Source organism: Myripristis murdjan, chromosome 11 (genome assembly GCF_902150065.1).
Source record: "Myripristis murdjan chromosome 11, fMyrMur1.1, whole genome shotgun sequence".
NCBI lineage: Eukaryota > Metazoa > Chordata > Actinopteri > Holocentriformes > Holocentridae > Myripristis > Myripristis murdjan.
In genome coordinates, this window is record NC_043990.1 from 3,528,741 (window position 1) to 3,548,730 (window position 19,990).

At 41.8% G+C, this 19,990-nt stretch overlaps 1 protein-coding gene across 1 annotated transcript in view; it reads right to left on the reverse strand.

Moving 5' to 3' along the window:
- Positions 1 to 330: 330 nt before the first annotated feature.
- Positions 331 to 19,990, reverse strand: part of LOC115367668 (venom phosphodiesterase 1) — a 46,335-nt gene continuing 26,675 nt past the window's right edge. The window contains exons 14-25 of the mRNA XM_030063519.1: positions 19,852 to 19,883; positions 19,245 to 19,372; positions 18,624 to 18,693; positions 17,661 to 17,748; positions 15,758 to 15,930; positions 11,455 to 11,506; positions 9,856 to 10,010; positions 6,853 to 6,988; positions 4,215 to 4,292; positions 3,971 to 4,103; positions 2,038 to 2,194; positions 331 to 504 (exon numbers count right to left, since the gene is read on the reverse strand). Of these exons, the coding sequence (XP_029919379.1) occupies positions 331 to 504; positions 2,038 to 2,194; positions 3,971 to 4,103; positions 4,215 to 4,292; positions 6,853 to 6,988; positions 9,856 to 10,010; positions 11,455 to 11,506; positions 15,758 to 15,930; positions 17,661 to 17,748; positions 18,624 to 18,693; positions 19,245 to 19,372; positions 19,852 to 19,883 (1,376 nt within the window). The remainder of the gene's footprint in view (positions 505 to 2,037; positions 2,195 to 3,970; positions 4,104 to 4,214; positions 4,293 to 6,852; positions 6,989 to 9,855; positions 10,011 to 11,454; positions 11,507 to 15,757; positions 15,931 to 17,660; positions 17,749 to 18,623; positions 18,694 to 19,244; positions 19,373 to 19,851; positions 19,884 to 19,990) is intronic.

The window sequence follows — 19,990 nt, forward strand, 5'->3', positions numbered from 1 at the left end:
TCATTGCTTGTTAATAGGCTGAAATGGAGCAAAAGAATGTGAAATGACAATAAAGTTTAATTTAATTGATGTAAAAATGAGCCTGCTGTGTCGTCATTATGTCAGTAGTATTGTAAAGCAAAGAACTCTTCTGGAACAGTGTTGAATTTGACATTTCTTTAACTAGGCGGATCAATTAATTCGAATTTCTTATTTACAGAAATAATACTAATAAATTAATAATAATGATAATAATATTAATGGCTTGGAGTGTTCAATCAAGGTGTTCAGAACATTAACACCTACTTAAAATTTTTTTTTTTTTAAAAAATAATTAAAAACTGGGTTTTCTCAGGGTTTTCTGTGAATGGCGGCGGTGGGGCGGGTCTTCATGCGCAGTAACTCAGGGATTGGTCGGTTGCTGCCCTGGTAGAAATCCAATCCCGTGATCCACTCAACGTCTCTGACTCGTGCTTGGTGGAACCACATGAGGTCTTCCACCCAATGAGACTCAGCCTCTGCGCTCTGTCAAGGCACAAAAACAAGTCAATGCAAATATCACCGAATTATTGATCCACATTTTGACTGACAGCTCAAACTTAAAACAAATCATGGTGCATTTTGAAAGGGTAAAAGTTGTTTTAAAAAAGTCATTTTCTGTCGGTAAACCAATCAGATCGCGGCTCAGTCCTCTCTCTCCTAGCAGCAGTGTTGTTAGTGCTCATGTTTCTCCACATTAAGACTACACTTCCCATCAGCCCCATTGCTTCCTGTCCCCCCTCCCTGAGGAGGATCACCATGTTGGAAGAGATTTTTCCATCGGCCTTTCGCTCCTTCCATCATCCGCCAGAAGCTGCAAGAAACTCTGGAAGCTTTAGCTCTGCTCTGGAGGAACAGCGCCCTCTTCCTGTTTTGTGCCGTAAAGCAACACAGCAGATAAACAGCCACTGGAAAGGACAAGTGGCAGCGATTCTGTATGGGAGGAAATTCACCTTTTTGCTCTATTGCCAAGGGCTGCTAATGAATGAAAACTGTCCAGAATAATTTGATTTTCTCCAGGAGTACGTCATTGCACCAGTATTCCTTTCCATGTAATGGATCAAATCAGGTTCTGTGTCAATTAACCTCTGCAACTCTGCCGCTCCCGTTGGTGGGTTCATCGGCACAAATGCACACTGCGTGGCCAAGTTTTGTCTAAACCTACAGGAGCTTAATTTAAATTCTAGCTGAGATCCTGAAATTTCCAGAGATCCCAAACATGAGCTGCTGAATTCCAGGGAAATGTGTCTTAAATGATGCACAAGACATGCAGATCTTTTCTATTTGATGTGATTCTGCAGCCATAAAACAAAACAACGGCACCTTGGCTTTTAATATTTGGCTCAGTATCAGTGTGATGGAGCCTCAGTGCAGCTGCACAGACAGGGCATGGATGTGACCCGGTCCAGCAGCTGTGGTTCTCAAAATATTTTTTCAGCCATGTGACCCTGACCAGAGCTAAAAAGAGAAATCTTGGTAGGAAAATAATCCTATAAAAGGAGGCAACCCAGCTCCATCAGTGTCTGAGACAACAACCTGATACTGCAGAGATTTTGTTGTTTCTGTTTCTGCTTCTTTTTCTGTTCCCCCTCCTTGTTTTCAGCTGTATCGCTGTTGCATTTCAGCCACAAATCCATTTCCTGGGTTTTGGTTTGGCCTCGCGGTCACAGTGAGCAAACGTCTGCTGTGTCGCTTCATAGGAATAAGAGTCAAAACAGAACCAGGTGACACTGCTGCTTTGCTCAGCCCCCTAGGCCAAGAAGACAGGAACCTGCTGCAGATGCTCTGCTTTGATTTGATTTACTCATGACCAGATGGAGCATATGGTGGCCAGCAGGGACAAAGCTCGAGCTGAGTCGAGACCAGAGATCAACGTGACATCACCGAACGAGGAAGTTGTTCATGTACGACTCATTTAGCAAGCCTTCAAGACTGGAAGTTACCGATTACAAACTATTACGTCTTCTCTGAGGAACAGAAGAAGAAGTGGTGCCTGTTGGCAGTCATGTCAGGACTCACTCGGCAGCTCTCAGAGTTGTCGGGTCGGTGCGGCAGCAGGAAGGAGACGGTCTGCAGCTCGCCGTCGCAGCCGCTCACCGGCTGGGAGGAGCTCCGGCAGCTGGTCAGCACCGCAAAGTAATGTGTCGGGACGGGGATGTCGGTGCCCGGGACAAACCTGCAGTCACACAAAAACACATAAACACTCTGTATGCTTTGGTGAGAGTTTGGTCTCTTCTGTGATGTTTGTTCTCTCTGGCTTGTCCTTTCTAAAGTACCCTCTGATAACTCTGGCTGGGTGGGACTGTCTTGTCTTTAAAGGAAAACTCCAACGTTTTGGGAAAAATCCCTTTTTCCCAACTTCCCCAGAGACCAGATGTTGGACACCATTTCCACCTCAGTACGTCCAGTGGTTCAGTTCCTATGGGTAGCATTTCATGTTAGCTTAGCATAAAGACTTGAAGTCTATAGGAGTCGTTAGCCTGGCTCCGTTAAAGTGAAAAAATAAACCTCACAGACACTCTGGAGCTGTCTGATTTACACAGTGATGCTTTATTTTTCCACTTTGACACACCTGGGCGAATTCAAGTCTCTGGACGTCCAGAGGTGAAGATGGTGTCCAAACATCTGGTCTCAGTCTGTGGAAGTCGGGAAAAGGGGATTTTCCTTTGAAGTCACAATGGAATAAAAAAATGAATTTTTCAGCTTCCTATCTAACTGTCCATGTCAGAACATTTGCCTGTTTAACCATAAATGACAAAGAATTTCGTCAACTTTGATTTTTTTTTCTCTATTATTATATTTGATAGATAGATTTTATTGTCCTTTTCAGGATAATTGTTTTCACTTTCCGTACAGCCACGAGAATTACACAAAGAATTTTACAGGAACACCAATATCAATATCACAGACGTATATCCACCACCATACACACATACATTTCACCACAGTTACAATCTTTTCATTCTCTTGTTTAGAAATCCCATTATTTCTACATTCTGGAAAACAATACATCTTCAGCGGTGATGTCATGCTGAAGCACTACGTGTTTTCGAGAAATCAGGCCCCTCCCATCAACTAAAACTGCCTGGAATCCCATTGGCTTACACAATTGTGGCTTTTAAGTACTTTTACAGATAAAGGTGCAATTTGTTCAGTTTTGTGTTCCTCAAGACAAATTTTTCCCACAGGTCCTGTTGCTTTCTAGGAACAAGAGGAAGGACGAGAGCCTTGGCAGCAGCTGGGACATCAAACCATGTCAACTTATAGAAACAGATCTGCATCAGACCACAGACCCCAATAATGTTGTTATTATTATTACAATATGTATGTATATTTTGTCCTGTGAAAGGTCAAAGTATCTGTGGACAGGGAAGACGGTGAATGACAAAAAAAAAAAAAAAAGTGTTCTGACTGAAATAACCGAGACATCCCTGTTGAGTCCCCAGACCACACTTTGGGAAACTCTGAGTTACGCTAACGTCAACTCACCAGTCAGAATAGTGGAACTAAAAAAAAAAAGTGTCTTCATAGTGACTGCCATAAACCAATATTTCAGATTTCCCACAACACAGGATGTAAACTGAAAAGCAAACAGTGCTGGCAGATTTGTCAGTGCTTGTCTGGATTTTTGTGGTAATTATGATAAATTACACATTTATATCACAAAAATAACAAACACACAGTGGTACCAGCCGGGTTTCAGTTTGGAAAAACTGCTGCCTGCCAATGTGTGTGGTAGAGTTTCTTGTTTTGCTGCAGTTTTTTTTTTTTGCTTGTTTTTTGTTTTATTTGGCGAACGTCTCCTTCCCTTCTACGATGTCGACAAACCCGACCAAATTGTGTTTTGATACATATCCCCTTCTGTGGTTTGTTTCTGACACATGAAACTGTTGGAGCTTTTATTTTGTGGCTTGTCTTGTTCTTGTTTGGGTCTTTTGAGGGTTAGACTTACTGCTGGATCTGCTCTGGAGTGTCGTACCGTCCGTCATAATTATAATCAAAAACAGGGCCGGTCACGACGTTGATTCCATTGTAGTCGAAGGCGTATTTCATCAGCAGGGTGCTATGGAAGTAGTCCCAGATCTCTGAGAGGAGAGGAGAGGGAGAGGACGGGGTTATTCGTCACGGCAACAGTGAAGACTGTGATGATGGAGGTGCGGATGCTTGATGCTGCTGGGTTGCCGGGGGTAACGTACTCTTAAACTCGGGGTACATCGGCACCACGTTGCTCACGAGGAGGGCGTCGAACTGCTGCTCCGCCGTCGTGTTCAGATCTGGAGGGACAGCAGGGAGAGGGTGGACAAGGGGAAAACACCGCGGCACGAACGGACTCAAATGAGACAACAGACACAGTTCACAGTGTTGAACTCTGTTACCATGGTTACAGTACAGGCAAACAGTCCAAACGAGCTCTCTCCCGAAAAGGCATAATACGTCTTAGTAGGCGGTGAACCCAGGAACAGCACTTTTAACCATTAAAGGGGTTTAAGGTTTTCTTGGTGTGGATGTTTTGGCCATAAAAGCCCTATAATTAGAGTGCTGTCTCTTTACTTTTGAGGACGTACATGGTTATAATATGTCAGCATCAGTGTCAATGGCAGCTTTTCGTTTTTGGCCCAAAAAGCCTCTTGGCAGAACTTGAATAATCATGAACAAAGCAAGAAAGAAAAACAAAAATAGAAAACCAGCAGTGAAACCCCATGATGATGAAATATAAAAAGGTCTAGATCATAGAAAGACAGACAGGCAGACAGAACGAATGAAAGTCCTAAGAAAAAGACGGAGACAGCTGGACGGGCTCTGGCTGAGCGGACACCTGCCGCTCGCTTCCTGCAGAGTTTTGTGTGGCTGAAAGGAAAGAAGAAACCACGATGTGCCTTTTAGGTCCGGGGGAGTCCTGAATCTCTTGCAGCGCTGCAGTTTCAGAGGTCAAACCGCAGACTTTGACCTGATTAAGCCCTGGAGGAGGAGAGAGAAGGGAGGAGTCTTCATATCGCAGGAGGTTCCTCCCTGCAGCCTTCAGTCCTGCCAGGAGGGATTTTTTTCCTCCGTCATGTGGTTTCAGTGAACTGCCCGTGTGTCTGGTCACCAGCAAGAGCAAAATGACCACTGATGGAGAAAACATGACAGCAAAACGACAGCAGAATTGAGCTCAATTTCTTGCTAAACCCATGACTGGATGGATACGGAACCAAAAAGAACGCAGCTGTGAAGTCTTCGTATTGTTACTGTTATAATAAAAACGCCTGAATTGAAAAGCTGTGCTGGAACTTCCAGTGCAAAACAAGTCAAAGTCCTGCCAGACAAACGAGCAGAGGCAGAAATTAACAAACAACCTATCAGCTCAGTCTTAGCTGAGTTTCAGACATGTGAGATGGGAATGTCATTTTCAGCTGAGTTTATCGCCTGATAAAGGAGCTAAACTTTTTCATATTTTATAGATACAAAACAGTTTTTTTAGTCATGGTAAATAACTTGCATTTTGAGCTTCAACCTTTTTTGGAAGATTGTTGAAAGCTGTTTTGTGACACCCGCCTTGGGTCCGTCCATAAGAGGGGGGAAAGGGGAAAACTGTCAGAGGCCTTTTTTCTGCCGACTGGGAGAAGGGAAAGTACGGAGGCACTGCTTGCGTATCTTCCCTTCTTCAGTGCTGGGACTTCTGCTGTGTGTCCACAGGTCATTCCCACGCTTGCCTTTCATTGTTTATGTGAGCAGCTGAGCAATGCATGCTGGTAGCGTTGTGTTGTGTTTGGAGAGATGGCCGCCACATTGGCGTCTGCTTATTTGCATAAATTTGAGGTTTAGTCTACTTTACGCAAACCTTACGCAGGCATCCGACGCCACTCACCACATCTGGAAGACTCGTCATGAGACTTGATCATCGTCGAGCTAAAACGAAAACTAATTCAGCAGCCGCAGGGTTCATTGCTGCCTCAGATGAAACACATTTCTGTGAACTGTTTTTATAATATATCAAAGAAAGTTGCAAGAAGAGCTGCCATGTTGGTCCAAAGAGAGGGAGGCCCACTGGTGAAACGTTCGGAGCAGCTGTCAGTCATCAGGAGTGGCCACGGGCATAAAGCGTCCGAATGTGGGACGCGGCGTGGCACATTGCGCCCCTGTGGAGACACCACAAACCCTCACTTCACCATTTTCACTGTGACATTCACAGCGCTTTGCAGAAACCCCCTGAAAAACCATGTTCCACCTCCCCAACTAGACACCTCACCTCTCCCATACTGACCACCAGCCAGCCAGCCACCCACCCGCCAGCCTCCAGCACTTCCTGGACCTCTGCCCACCATTTCTGTGAGCGGGCCTGGCCAGTCTCAGGACAACAAACCACATCTGATGAAATCAGGGGGGTTTTCTACCTCATAAGGGACCTCTGGGTTACAGAAAATACAGCTGGGGGAGTGAATGAACAGCAGTCATTGTTTGAACAGCACAAGAGACAAAGGACACCCATGGCTTGACCTGGACATGTGCTTCGAGATGCTGTGTGTGTGTGTGTGTGTCCGTGTGTGTCAAGGGGACAGCTCACGCAAAACACACACTTTCATGTGAAAAACGTAACATCAACTGCTCTTTCCCAAAACAAACACATAGATCCTACTCAGAGCTATTTCCTAAGTTGTCTCTGTCACTGTTTCTGGAAAGAGATGTCACTGGTGTGGTTTTAATTGTTCAGCGGTGACGAGAGATGGACCGGAAACCTCACCACATCACACAGAAACCATCAGCATGGATGGATCTCAGTAGCTAAGTGGGAGAATGTCTTATTGTGTGTTTTGGGTGAACTGTCCCTTTATGCTGGCAGAGGCGGGGGCGTACTGGGCGGGTAGAGGAAGGCGAGCGTCAGGTTGGCGCTGCCGCTGAACTGGTCACATCTAGGACTGTGCGCTGCCGTCAGCCTGACGTCAGCCCTCAGACAGCCGGGCGTAACCGAGGGCAACGGCTCTACATCCACCTGTGGGAGTTGGACATGTGCAGAGGAGTTAGACACACACATCAGCCTGCAGCAATGGATTATACAACAGGGTAACAGGCGTGTGTGTGTGTGTGTGTGTGTGTGTGTGTGTGTGTGTGTGTGTGTGTGTGCAATTCCCCAAGGCTGCCAGTATCACAGATTTCGGCTGAAATCAACTCACTTTAAACCCCTGAACTTGACTTTACCTTCAATTAAAGGGACAATGCATCATTTCTATTAAGTGCTCAACAGCTGCGTCTACATGGAGTCTAATATTCCCCTAATAATCAGAATGACAGCCCAGTCAGAATAAAGTGACCAGCCCTAATCTGCTGGTTTCTCTCTGGTTGGAATGAATCTGTTCTTTCTGCTCTTGTTTTCCCCACATAGGGAGAACATCAGGTGACGGGACGAGTTTCCGGCAGGGACAGAAACAGTTTACACCATTTTCCAACAGCGAAATGCTATGAAAAGTTTGGATTAAAGAGTTCATATTGGTCATGCTGGATAATCTCAGTCCGGGCTATCCAGGTGTGTGAGCAGGGCTTCCCAAACACGTGGATTTTCAATCAAATCTTGCTGCACAATCACCAAAGCCTGGATGGATGCGCTCATGCAAATGATGCATTATGGATTAAGTTTCTCAAAGTTAGAATACTTTTTTCCCCTTCTCCATATTATAGAACTATGATGCGTATTGGGTCTGTTGTAGGGGGGGAAATGATGGAGCTCATTGGAGGGTTAATATTCAAAAAAAAAAAAAAAAAAAAAAAAAAAAAAATTAAGGCTAAAATTGTGAATTTACAAGAAAAAAAAATCTGGATATTCCCTGAGATTAAAATGGTAAACTTATGGGAAAAATCTATCAAATTTGTGAGAACAAAACTCAAGAATTCTGAGATTATAAAGTCACAAATTTAGGAGGAAAAAAAAAACAGAAAAAAACTTTTCTTTTACTTTTTTTTGGTCAAGGAATCAAGAGCAGGAGTCAGCTACATTTTCTACTAAATTTGTGAGGTTTTTCTTGTAAATTTACCACTTTAATCTCAGAGAATATTATATATAATATTTTTTCTCTGAATATTGTTTTATGGCTACAGAATCACATCAGATAGAAAAAATCTGCATGTCTTGTCTTGACACATTTCCCTGGAGTTCAGCAGCTCATGTTCGGCATCTATGGGAAACTCAGGATCTCAGGTAGAATTTCAAAATAAAGGTCTGTGAGTTTGAACAGAGCTCGGCTGCGTGGCAGTGATGAACCCCACCCCGCCCGCTGGAGCAGTTTGGAGAGTCTGGAGAATTTTATTTATGTTTATTTGACAGGGACAGATGCCTTCTATCATAACATTCACAGCTCAAGCCTCTCCAGCTGGGGAGCTTCAGGTTTGTGTCGTGCTGAAACAACCACTTCATCAACACCAAATTAACCAATTCTAATTTTTATGACTGATTAATTATTTTTGATCAATTATTCTGTTCATATCTTTTTAAATTATTACTTTTTTTTTTTTTTTTTTTTTTGTGGCTGCCGGTCAGACTAAGGGAGACATTTGAAGCCTTCACCTTGGACTTGGAATCTCCTCCCATCAGACTTTGGCTTTATTTTTCACATTTAATTAGACATCAGTGAGAATAATTGTTGTTTGAGACAGGCTGACTGTAAAGCTCTCACCACAGCTGTATTTAACTTGTTTTTCCAACAGGAATCAGGGAGTGAACATGACAGGATGATGAATGTCTGCTTCGCATGCAGAACTTCCCTGAAACCTAAAAATAGTATCGACTACAATTAGTTTTAGGCGGGAATTTCTGTGACTTGAGCATCACTTTACTTCCTGGGTGAGAAGTCATGAAAAAACAATTGAGCCTGAACGATGAGCTGAATATGTCAAGTCATGTTGACTCATCATGATTGAGTCCCGAGTCACTTTCCCATCACTTTGAGTAAGACATAACTCACCTGCTCAGTTTTGTAATGAGACAATATATGTTTCATGTGAACAGTATGACACGAGAGGGCCTGCTGTTCTGAATATCAGCACAGAGGAAAGTGAGGAACTGCTTCACTATAATCAACAGATTGAGATGATATCCATTTAATTCATTTTCAGCTCCACCAACACAAATAGTGTAAATGACTTCCCGAACGCTGGCGTAACATCTGATTATAGTTTTACGTCCAGAGATTTGGCTGTGAGGCGGCGCCAGCAACATGATGCATGAACTTCATGAACAACAACACAGCTAATCAGGATGAACTCAGCTCACATCTGACGTGCTCATACTCAACTCATTTTAGTCATTTATCAAGTAATAATCCCAAATATTTGGTAATTACAACCAACTGTCTTTAGTTTTAAACAAAATTTTATTGATTTTTTTTTTGTTTGTTTTTTTTGGCGCTGTTATGGGCAGTGGTGTATTTTATTTTATTATTTTTGTGATCAAATATTTTATTTTATTTCTTCTTTTTTAGGACAGTTACAACATGAAACACCAGTAGCATTTGTTTCTCCAAAAAAAAAAAAAAAAAAAAAGTATTTTATTTTATTATAATATTATTATACATAATAATTTCATGTTTTCTTCGTTTGCCCTGTAAAGCACTTTGAGCTGTCCATCTTGTATGAAAGGTTCTATATACATTAAGCTTTTTTTTCGACGATAATTATATTTTGGCAGGCTGTTAGTATAGTCCAAAAACCGATATTGGTCAGGTTATTTTTTACTAAGTAGGTGTGGAACTTTTTTCTTGGAGCGGCGTTTAAAACCACAGCTTATTATCTTCATCCAGCCTTGTGTGAAAACATGGCCCTGCGTTGCGCCTGTGTTTTTGTGAAGATGTGTGTTTGAGCAACACTCACGGGCTTGTCGATAGTGAAGGAGCTCCACAGCGGCATGCGGGCGTGGTGGCTGAAGGCGCTGATGAAGCCCCGCTGGCGGAGGAGGCAGTAGCTCTGTCCGCCCCGCAGCGCCCGCGGACGCCCGAACAACGTGTGCGTCCGGTCTGCGGCCGCCTCTGGAGGGTCAGTTCAAAAGTCCATTCAAAAACTCACTCAGTTTTCAAAGGGCAAGTGACTATTTTTGGTCATTTCAGAAATTTTACATATCAGGCCCATCCCCTGTCTCAGTTAGTTCAATAATCATTTGGTCTTTACCCAGCCAATCAGCAAAGATCGCTCTACATCCCAGGTCACATGATTGTGGCATGATTTTCTATTACAAAATGAAAATTTTAGAAAAATTTTATAGAAGTAATAAAGTCCTGTCATGTTCTCTAATAACAGTCTAGAATTGTTTTTTTGAATTTCAGAGTATTTCAATGAGTGCCCTATAAAGGGTTAAGAGCTTTTCTATTCCGAACCAGTGATTTTGCATGTTTCTGCTGATCTCTTCCCAAAGCGAGCGGTGGTATTTTATTTTTCACTGCCACATCACTCCTCCTCCCTTTCCTCCAGCCGCTGGTTTCCATTCATTCCACTACGATATGAACATGAACTTTCAGAGCCTTCACACTTTCTTCACTCCAGTTTTCCATCAGCGGAATAAAGTCCTCCACATGAGTTTTCCTAAAAGCAGCAGCACTGTTGTGTTTTCAAGACTTTTTCAAACTGAAACGCTCCCTCCTCCTCCTCCTCCTCCTCCTCCTCCTCCTCCTCCGCCAGGGAAATTAGTCCCCGGTGGAAACGTTTTGCTTTCCACAGCCGATCATCAGCTGTGTGGTTTCTGAATGTTGAGGACAAATCTTCAGTTTGCTGACAAGTAAACAATCAAACATGCAAAATCACAGGTGTGGTCCTTTAATAAATAAACAGAGATGACAGGTCGCGGAGTGCAGCTGTTCACAGGTAAGTTTCTAGTTTAGTTCTCATTAACAGATTAGCAGATTAACAGATTAACAGCCCAGGTGTTGCTGGGTGGTTCCTGGTCCACTTCAGCTGTTGGTAAATTAATCGTGTGGTTGACCGACAGAAAATCAGTCGTTCACCATATTTTTGATGGTTTCCTTATTGTTATAAAATCAGTATTTTTCGGTCTAAATAATGGAAACAGAAAGTGTTGAGTAAAAATAAATAAATAAATAATAATAATGATGATGATGATGATGATGTACAGATGTCGGGTGAATTAAGTGACTCTCACTGTTTGAAAGCCAACATTAAATGTTTTTTGTTTTTTTATGTTGTTGGTGTTTTTATATTCAGTGTTTTTTTGTGTTTCAGTTGATTTTTTTTTATGTCCTTGCTGTGTTCTTGGAAAAGGCTTTTAATCTTCATGTGACTACACTTAAAAAAAAAAAAAAAAAAAAGTGTTGTTCAGTACCACTGTGCAAAGACACACAGACACCGGGACGTTGCAACACAGCCGGTGCTCATATTTATCTGTGGCTTACATAAAAACATAAATACAAAGGTTTTCACTTAAAACAAACAAACAAACAAAACAAAATGGTGGCTGCTTACCTTCCTCTGCGGTCAGATTCAGTCGGCTGTTGGCGACGTCCACACCTCCACTCTGAGGAGGAAGAACAGCAAACACACATATTATAAATAAAATGGATGTCTGCATGTATTATTATTTTATGTGCTTGCCTTTTGGCAAAATATCTTATTTATCTTTCTTCTTCTTGTAATTAAGCGCTGCACTTGCACAAGTGTCATTTTCTGTTTTTTTTTTTTTTTTTTTTTTTTTTTTAACCCTAACCCTTTTTTTTTTATTTCTATTAGGTTGCCCAAACTGGGGTGGCAGGGCCTGCTTTAGGGTGGCAGCTGCCAGCCCAGGCCACCCTGGTGGATCCGCCGCTGGACAGTATTATACCTTTTTAGAATGTGTTAAGGTATAAAATGCATGTGCTGCTCTGTGAGTCTGGCTTGACTCCTGTATGTGTGCAGTGTGTGTGTGTGTGTGTGTGTGTGTGTGTGTGTATGTATGTGTGTGTGTGTGTGTCTTGCATTGCGTTGTTTTAGTGTTGCAACAGTTGGCTTTTATTTATTTATTTTTTTGGAAACTATGGTTTTGCAATAATCCTTGGGGAGTGAAGGCTGTATAAATCTTGATAATAACGGTTCCCTCCCTTCGTTACAACATTTTTCTTGAATCGGTTTGTCGAACTACCAAACACTTAAAATTCCCACCAATTTAACCTCTGTTTCCTTGATGTTTATTTAATTAGGGGCCAGGCAGCCTAAGCTGCCAGGACCCTCTTGTATTCCTGTCTTTTCTTCTTCTTCTTCTTCTTCTTTCTTTCTTTCTTTCTTTTTCTTCCGAGGAAGTCCTACTTCCCATGCACGAAAAATCACCAAATTTTGCACAAAGGTCCAGTCCCATGCCAGATTACCTCAGATGGAAACACAAGCCAATAGTCGTGATGGTGGCGCTATAGCAAGCCTCTAAAGTTCAAAACTTTGAAAATTCATAACAAATCAACCATCTATGCTACAGCTTTGCAACTTTCATCAAAATGTAGCCCCAATACTGAAGAAACTTTTGTACACTCAAACCTATTGCAAATTATGAAATCCATCACTCTGTTTTTTGCAAAATCTGTAAAACTCGTTAAACCTATCTCCTCCGACAATTTTTTGCTCAAATGTCACCAAATTTGATACAGAGTATCTTCAGACTGTCCTACACAAACGATCCACACAGATTTTTGATATTTCAAAAACTGAGCCTACAGTGCATCAAAATGTTTGACTGTAAATGGTACTGTAAACATACACTTGCAACTTCTTGGTAAATAAATCTTCAATGTTCATGAAAAAAATGACAAAATTCTAGAGTCATGGTAAATGATGTGTGGAAAATTTCAGAACTATATGTCAAAAACTGAATTTTTGACAGCATTTTGAATTTTGCTCTCATGAACAATTGGAGTCAATGTAAGAATGGCATTTTTAAACATCAGTTTTTCACTTATGGAGCAAATCAATCATTGTTAAAAACAAATGATCAACATCTCCGTGCTGTCTAGATGCAATATGTGTATTTTCAGATTTTTGTCTTAATAACTGAATTTTTGACAGCTGTTTAAAATCTGCCTTTCCATGCATGGCTGCCTGCTGTCCTGCAGGTCAGTGATTGGCTCAGTCAGTTTGTGAAGCTGCATGTGAAGTTTTAGCTCAGTGAGATAGAGGCCAGGCCTCGGTGTTGAATACTGCAAGTTCAAGCCTCAGCTTGTGCAACATTCCCATGTGCCAAAACTCACCAAACTTTGCACAAAGGTCCAGTCTCATACCAGATTTCCTCAGATGCAAACACAAGCCAATAGTCCTGATGGTGGCGCTACAGCAAGCCTCTAAATTTCAATACTTTGAAAATTTATAATAAATCAACCATATGTGCTACAGCTTTACAATTTTCATCAAAATGTAGCCTCAATACTAGGGTTGGGAATCTCTGGCATGAGGCCGATTCGATACATATCTAGATACATGGGTTACGATTCGATACAGAAACGATATATTTTTAATAGAGAACGATTCGGTACGATTCGATACAGTTTAAGAACGATACGATTCGATACGGTTTAAGAACGATACGATTTGATACAACCCTAAAAACAATACGATAGTTAACATTTGTTGATGTAGACTGGGCATCACCAAATGATGAACCGCGGTCCGGGCATGGAACCAGTGGCGGTTCTGTCCAGACCCGTGACAACAAGAGAGCACTTTTTACTTCAGATCTTTTGTAGCACAGAGGAAATATGCTTCTCAAACACTCACTATTTAGTGTTCGTGTATGATTATGAGTTGTAGAACATAATAAATTATCTTGAAGGAGTAGATGTTTACCAGTAAGTTTGACTCCAATAATTTAACAATATGTTAAATAATTTAACAATATGTTTAGATTATTATTTGTTTTAAAAATGTAAATTACTTATCAAACAGACCTAACAATTCAACAATGAATGAGCAGGAGCATTCCTGTGATAACATAGATTGAATATGAAAAATAAGCCAAAGTGATACCTCTTCTCTGAATAAACAAGCTAAGCCAGTGTGCTGCTGTCAGCCCGTGAAAATACAGCAGAGTGGCACCTCTTCGCTTTGTTTCACAATCTATGTCAGTGCGCTGCTGTAGCTGGAAAGTTTCTTTGCTTTTGGACTCGTACGGTGCCGGTGCAGTTGTTGTAAATTTTTTTCTTGGTGGTGCAGATGCAGGTGAAACCACTGGAGGGGTTGTGCCACCCAGATTTGACCTCACAGGGCGCGAACCAGCTCCGCGCTGCGCCCTTCTCGGCGCGGACGGGTGCGCCCTCGCGTCCCGCGATCACATACACAATGAATGGCTGCGGTGGCCGAGGTCTGCGCCGAGCACGCGCTATGTGAAAGCCCCTTAACGTTACGGAGCATGCGGGAGAGTCCTTTCGTGAGCTCTCGCGTTGTTTAGAGATGAAAACTGTAAAGCCTCAGGCAACCGATTCATAGTCTCGCGATATCCGATCCACAACTCTACAATCGATTCATCTAAGGATTCATGGCGGATTTCGTATCGATTGAGGAGTCTGCTACCGATACAGCCGTATCTCTCGCCCGTAAAATCGGTTATCCGGTCGCATCGGTGTATCGGACCCAACCCTACCCAATACCGAAGAAACCTTTGTACCCTTTACAATTAAAGTCAGTTTTTCACTTATGGAGCAAATCAATCATTGTTAAAAACAAATTACCAACATCTCCATGCTGTCTAGATGCAAGATGTGTATTCTCAGATTTTTGTCTTGATGACTGATTTTTTTTTTTTTTTTTTTTACAGTGGTTTGAAATCTGCCTTTCCATGCATAGGTGGCTGCTATCATGTGACTGGCTTAGTCAATTTGTGAAGCCTCTCATGAGTTGAGAGGTCACTGGGTCATGACATTCCACTGGTCGAATCTGGTTTTCCCAGCTCGTCAGCTGAGGACTAGCGCCATCAGCATCAGAAATACTTTATTGATCTTTGAGGGAAAATTGGCCTGAAAACTCTGTTAGAAAAAATGTTGCTTCCTGAATTGCAATTCTGCTGGTTTGGAAAATGTATTATTCCATGTCTGACTCACTATAACGTATGTCAACATCTGCAGTCATTTATTCCTGCCATTTAACCACAGCTGCAGAGTGAAAAACAAACACAGAGAATTCAGTCATGTTATCTCATTTGTCAAGACATGTTCCAGCTGTATATGTTTTTTTTTTTTTTTTTTTTTTTTTTTAGGAACATTTTGGGAGGGAGGGATGTATTGAGAGCAGAAAAAGTCCCGAAACAAGCTCATAATGGTTTTGACAGAACCTGCAGCGTCCCGTGTCAGCTGTTGGCGGTCAAAACAACTGTGCCTCCCGTCATCATGACACCACGAGCGCTCTCTCAGCCAAAACCAGCCGTTTCCGTTAAGAAGCAGGAACATGTGGCATGTCACTCCTCGCTTTATCAGTGCGTACCTGACCCACAACGCCCAGCAGTTATCATGAAAACAGAAGCCCAGGAAGAGCGAGCTCCGGCTGTGTATTAGGGATAAGGTTTTTTTTGGGTATTTCCACGGCCGGGCAGCGATCCCATCAGCCTCACGGGCCCCGTTCCCAGCCGGGGTTAATATCCGTCCTGAGAAGTGCCTCTAAGTTCAGGTGTAATCCTTACTGTCAGCTGCTGGGACCTGGTCTTTATCTGGGACCCGGCCTGGCGTTATCGTAGCCCCGGCTTTAAATGGGGTGCCGGCTGCAATCTGAGGAAATGTGTGTGTGAGTGTGTGTGTGTTTCCGTCCACTGTGTTGCACGCACCAGCTGTGGACAGGAGCAGCCCAGGGTGTCTGCCGGCTGCAGGCTGAGCAGCGGACACTCGCTGGGACGGCTCTGCTCGGCCGGCGGGACGGGGGCGTGGGGGGGGCGCCTCAGCAGGTGGTTCAAACTGCCATGCGTTCCATTGTTTTCAACGGGTAGGAGCTCCAAGACGTCTGCACAGAGTCACAGGAAGAGTTTGGTTTAGTTTAATTATGTTATGTCTGTGCTGCACAAACTCACCAAGTCAAAAACAAGCTGATATATTTATATCACCTTCAGGTCATGTGACCCCCCCTGTCTGTTTTTTTTCATGAGGTCACCACTTCCTGCAAGCCTCTATTCTTTATTGTTATTATTTTAAACAGAGACAGGACGTGACATCACATGTGTACATACAACAGCACAGGCAGACAAACACCAAACAGACTGAGGCGTCGGAGGCATGGGAAAAAAAAGAATCGAAAGTGAAATAGTTTTTATTTTCTTTGCTGGTTTGTTACTCGGGCTGCAAAGGGGCAGAAATTTTTCGGGAAACTTTTGGTAAACTTTCCATGGGAAGTTAGGCTGGGGGATTTCAGAAATTTTGTTTTGTTATGAGCAGACGTGTGTGCAAACTGATACCAATTTAAGAAAACACATGACATTTTTGCCTTTGATTTATTTGTGAGCAGCACTTTAATCAATTCTCTCACTGAACAACAGAAATATGAACGTTGAAGAAAATAAACATATTCCTATGCTTTTCAAGCCTCTGGTTTCTGCAGTTCTCTGCATTTCTCCTCGATCCTCTCCGACTGAGAAATGAGCAGAAACAGCCTCGATGAACAGACGATGTTAAATCCAACTAGAAGCTGAACTCTGATCTGAAAACAGAAAACTGTCTGGCAGAGGAAACGGCAGCCGCACCGCGACAGACAACCTCTTAGACACATTGTGATTTATTTTTTTGCTGGTTAAACTTTAACACCACAGATTAAGTTTATTTATCCCAGTAACATCATCAAAGCTCTCTCTCCTGGCTGTGCTCCTCCTGCTGCAGGCCTGCAGAGCTGATCTGTGCGTGGGATGCAGGAGCGCAGCACAGGGGAGAAACTCAGCTGAATCTGCGCTAAATCAGTTTTTAACCAATATAATGCTGCAACATGTTTTTTTTTTCAACTGCGTTTAAGTTCCCTGTTATAGGCCAACCTGCCGTTTGTTCCTGTTAATTCCCATCATCACTCTTCATAATGACGCCCCGGTGTTTGATGTAATATTTGTCCCGCTGTGTTATTGCCTGTATGCATGTGATGCCATGTGATGTCTATGTAAAAAAAAAAAAAAAAAAAAATCAATTAAATAAAAAAAAAGCTTGTAGGAAGTGGTTACCTCATTAAAAAACCCTAACCTCGTTTCAGAGGCTAATGGCAGATATTGTTGAAGTTTAATGATAATAACTAACATCTGTCTTCAAAGACGTCAGTCTACATGTTCAACAAAAACATAAATGATTTCTTTCAGATTTTATTTCTTACAAATTGGCCGCCTGTCACCGAAAAACTTTTTCCATCATAAACTGTTTTCTGATTTGAACAGTAACTAATTAAACTGTTTTTGATGTTTTTGATAAGTACCTTAATATTTTGATGAATTGTTGTAAACTTCAAAGAACAAGAAAAAATCATTTAAACTCATTGGAAACAGTTGACGTGCAGCGTGTGTGTTTGATTTTACAGAGGATCCTGAACAGCACGTCAGACGGTGAACACACACTATCACTATTTACCAGAGATATTTTTTACTTTTAATTTCGTGGTGGGGCTGTTATAAACTTTTTCTTTCTTTTTCTTTGTTTGCGTAAAGGTAATGCCGATGCTTGGACATCTGTAATTTGTTTGTAATTGTCCATATTTGTTGCACTCACCACACATCAGGTTGTAGAGCTCGATGTTGGAAAAAGGTTCGATTTCCGTTTGGGACTGAAACTTCGGTCCATAGCTGACGAACATGGCCTGAGAGAAACAAACAAAACCAAAAAAAAAAAAAAAAAAAAAAAAGAGGTGAAACTAAACAAAGCCGGAGCGTCGGTGTGATTTGTTGGTGATGATGTCCTGCCGATCTGAACCACCACTACACTTTCACCTCCTGTCAGTGTTTTGTCTCTCACCGCTTAAAAACCTCCAGAGAAGGTTTGAGCCAAACAAAAGACAAATGCCATAAAATTACTGTAAAAGTGCAAAAATTACAATTTTTAAACCATTAAAGAGCAGAAAATAAGAAAAAAAATGCAAGAAAGTTACTGTAAAAATGTCACAAAATTACTGAAAAAGTGTAAAAATTACATTGATTTTTTTAACCATCAAAGACCAGAAAATTAGAAAAAAAATGCAAGAAAATTTACATAAAATTACCAAAAAAGTGTAAAAATGACATTTTTTAAACCAAAAGACCTCAAGACCAAAAAAGTAGGAAACAAATGTTCCTATTTTTTTGCTTTGGTTGTGTGTGAATGGATGGGGGGAGGGAGATTGTGTGTGGTGTGTGTGTGTGTTTGTGCACTTTGTGTTACACTGTGTTTTGTTTGTATGAAAAGTGCTTTACAAATAAAATCTGATTGATTGATTGATTGATTGAAGAAAATTACCACAAAATCGCCACAAAATTACTGAAAAAGTGTAAAAATTATTTTTTTAAATCATAAAAAAACAGAAAATTAGAAAGAAAAAAAAGTCCAAGAAGTCTAGCAGAAAATGACCAGATAATTTGAAACATGAATGCAACATGAATGAGATGCATGATGCTTTCACCTGAAATCAAGGACAGAAATGAGACAGAAAATAGAATAGAATAGAATAGAATAGAGTAGAGCAGAACTGTGTGGTCTCACTAGCATGCTCTCCACGTCGTTGTCGTAGCCATGAGCTCCGCCGGCGCAGAACGTCAGGGATCCCGGGTATCTGTGGGAACAGACGCTCTTCACATCTTACAGAGAAAAACCATTTCACGCCTGAAACTTTTTTCCAAATCAGAAGAGTCCGATCAAGATGGGACCGAAGGATCTGTGATTAGATTTCTACAGGTTTAAGAAACTCTACTCTAACTCTAACAACTCTGCATTCTCCACATCAAAAGAAATGTAATATTATTCACATTTTTTGTGCACCGTGACTGTGACTGTCTGTTCTTTTGGTCTTTCTCCCTCCGCTGCAGGATGAGGTGTGACTTCAAATTAAAGGTCTGCATGTAAAAGGCAGCTGAAGCAGTGTTATCACTCACAGGTAAACTCAGGCTGTGAATAAACTGCAGGTCTTATTTAAAGTTGAACTTAAAGAAAAGTGTTTGCCATTATTAGCTACTTATTGAAAATGGATTTCACTTTCAGAGTTCACTACAGTATAATAAACACAAGTGCTTCCAAAATATACTGAATGATTTGGCATTATGTTGTTTTGTTCCTCCTGTTTCTGCTGAAAAGGTGTATGTTTGCAGCTCTGTGATTGGCTGTTACCTCTCAAACAGCCACTTGGGGGTGACCAGGACGCTGACGTCCTCGATGCGGCGGCTGTTGGCGTAGTGCAGGCGCTTGGGCAGGTGAGCCTTCAGGTACGGCTGGATCTTCTGCTCGGGCTGCCGACACTGACAGCGACACCACACACACACCATTTAGCCTGGACACACGCTGAGCTGAGGCTCATGGGAATTTTATCACAAACTAAAACAAAATGTCACCAAGTTGAAAGGCGAAGCTTCAACGTGGACCCGCTAAATCAAATCATCATTAAGCCTTTGACACCTGAACAAATTCAATTAACTTCTGTCAAGGAATCACCACAGAATTGTCAAAAATACAAATGAGGAGAATATAAGAAAAAAAAAACTGTAAAAATGAAAAGAGATAGAGAAAAGAAACAAAGCAAAGTAATTACAAGAAAGCTATAACAATAATAACAATGAGAAAAAGAAGAAGAAGAAGAATGAGGAACTTTCTATACATAAATAAATACATTAAATAAAATTAGATTAAATCAAAGTGGAGGCCTGGGTTTCAGAGAGAGTTTTCCCAACATGCAGCCTCAGTGTGAAAACGTCAACATGGAGGCACCGAGGCGACTCACGCTCATGTTGGCCACCAGCGCAGCCGAGTCCACTGCAGAGAGAGGAGAGGGAAACAACAGAGTGAAGAGCAGCGACAGCAAACAGCCGTCCATCACGCCAGTCGCCCGGATTATGATGATGCATCTGTTTCATAATCCG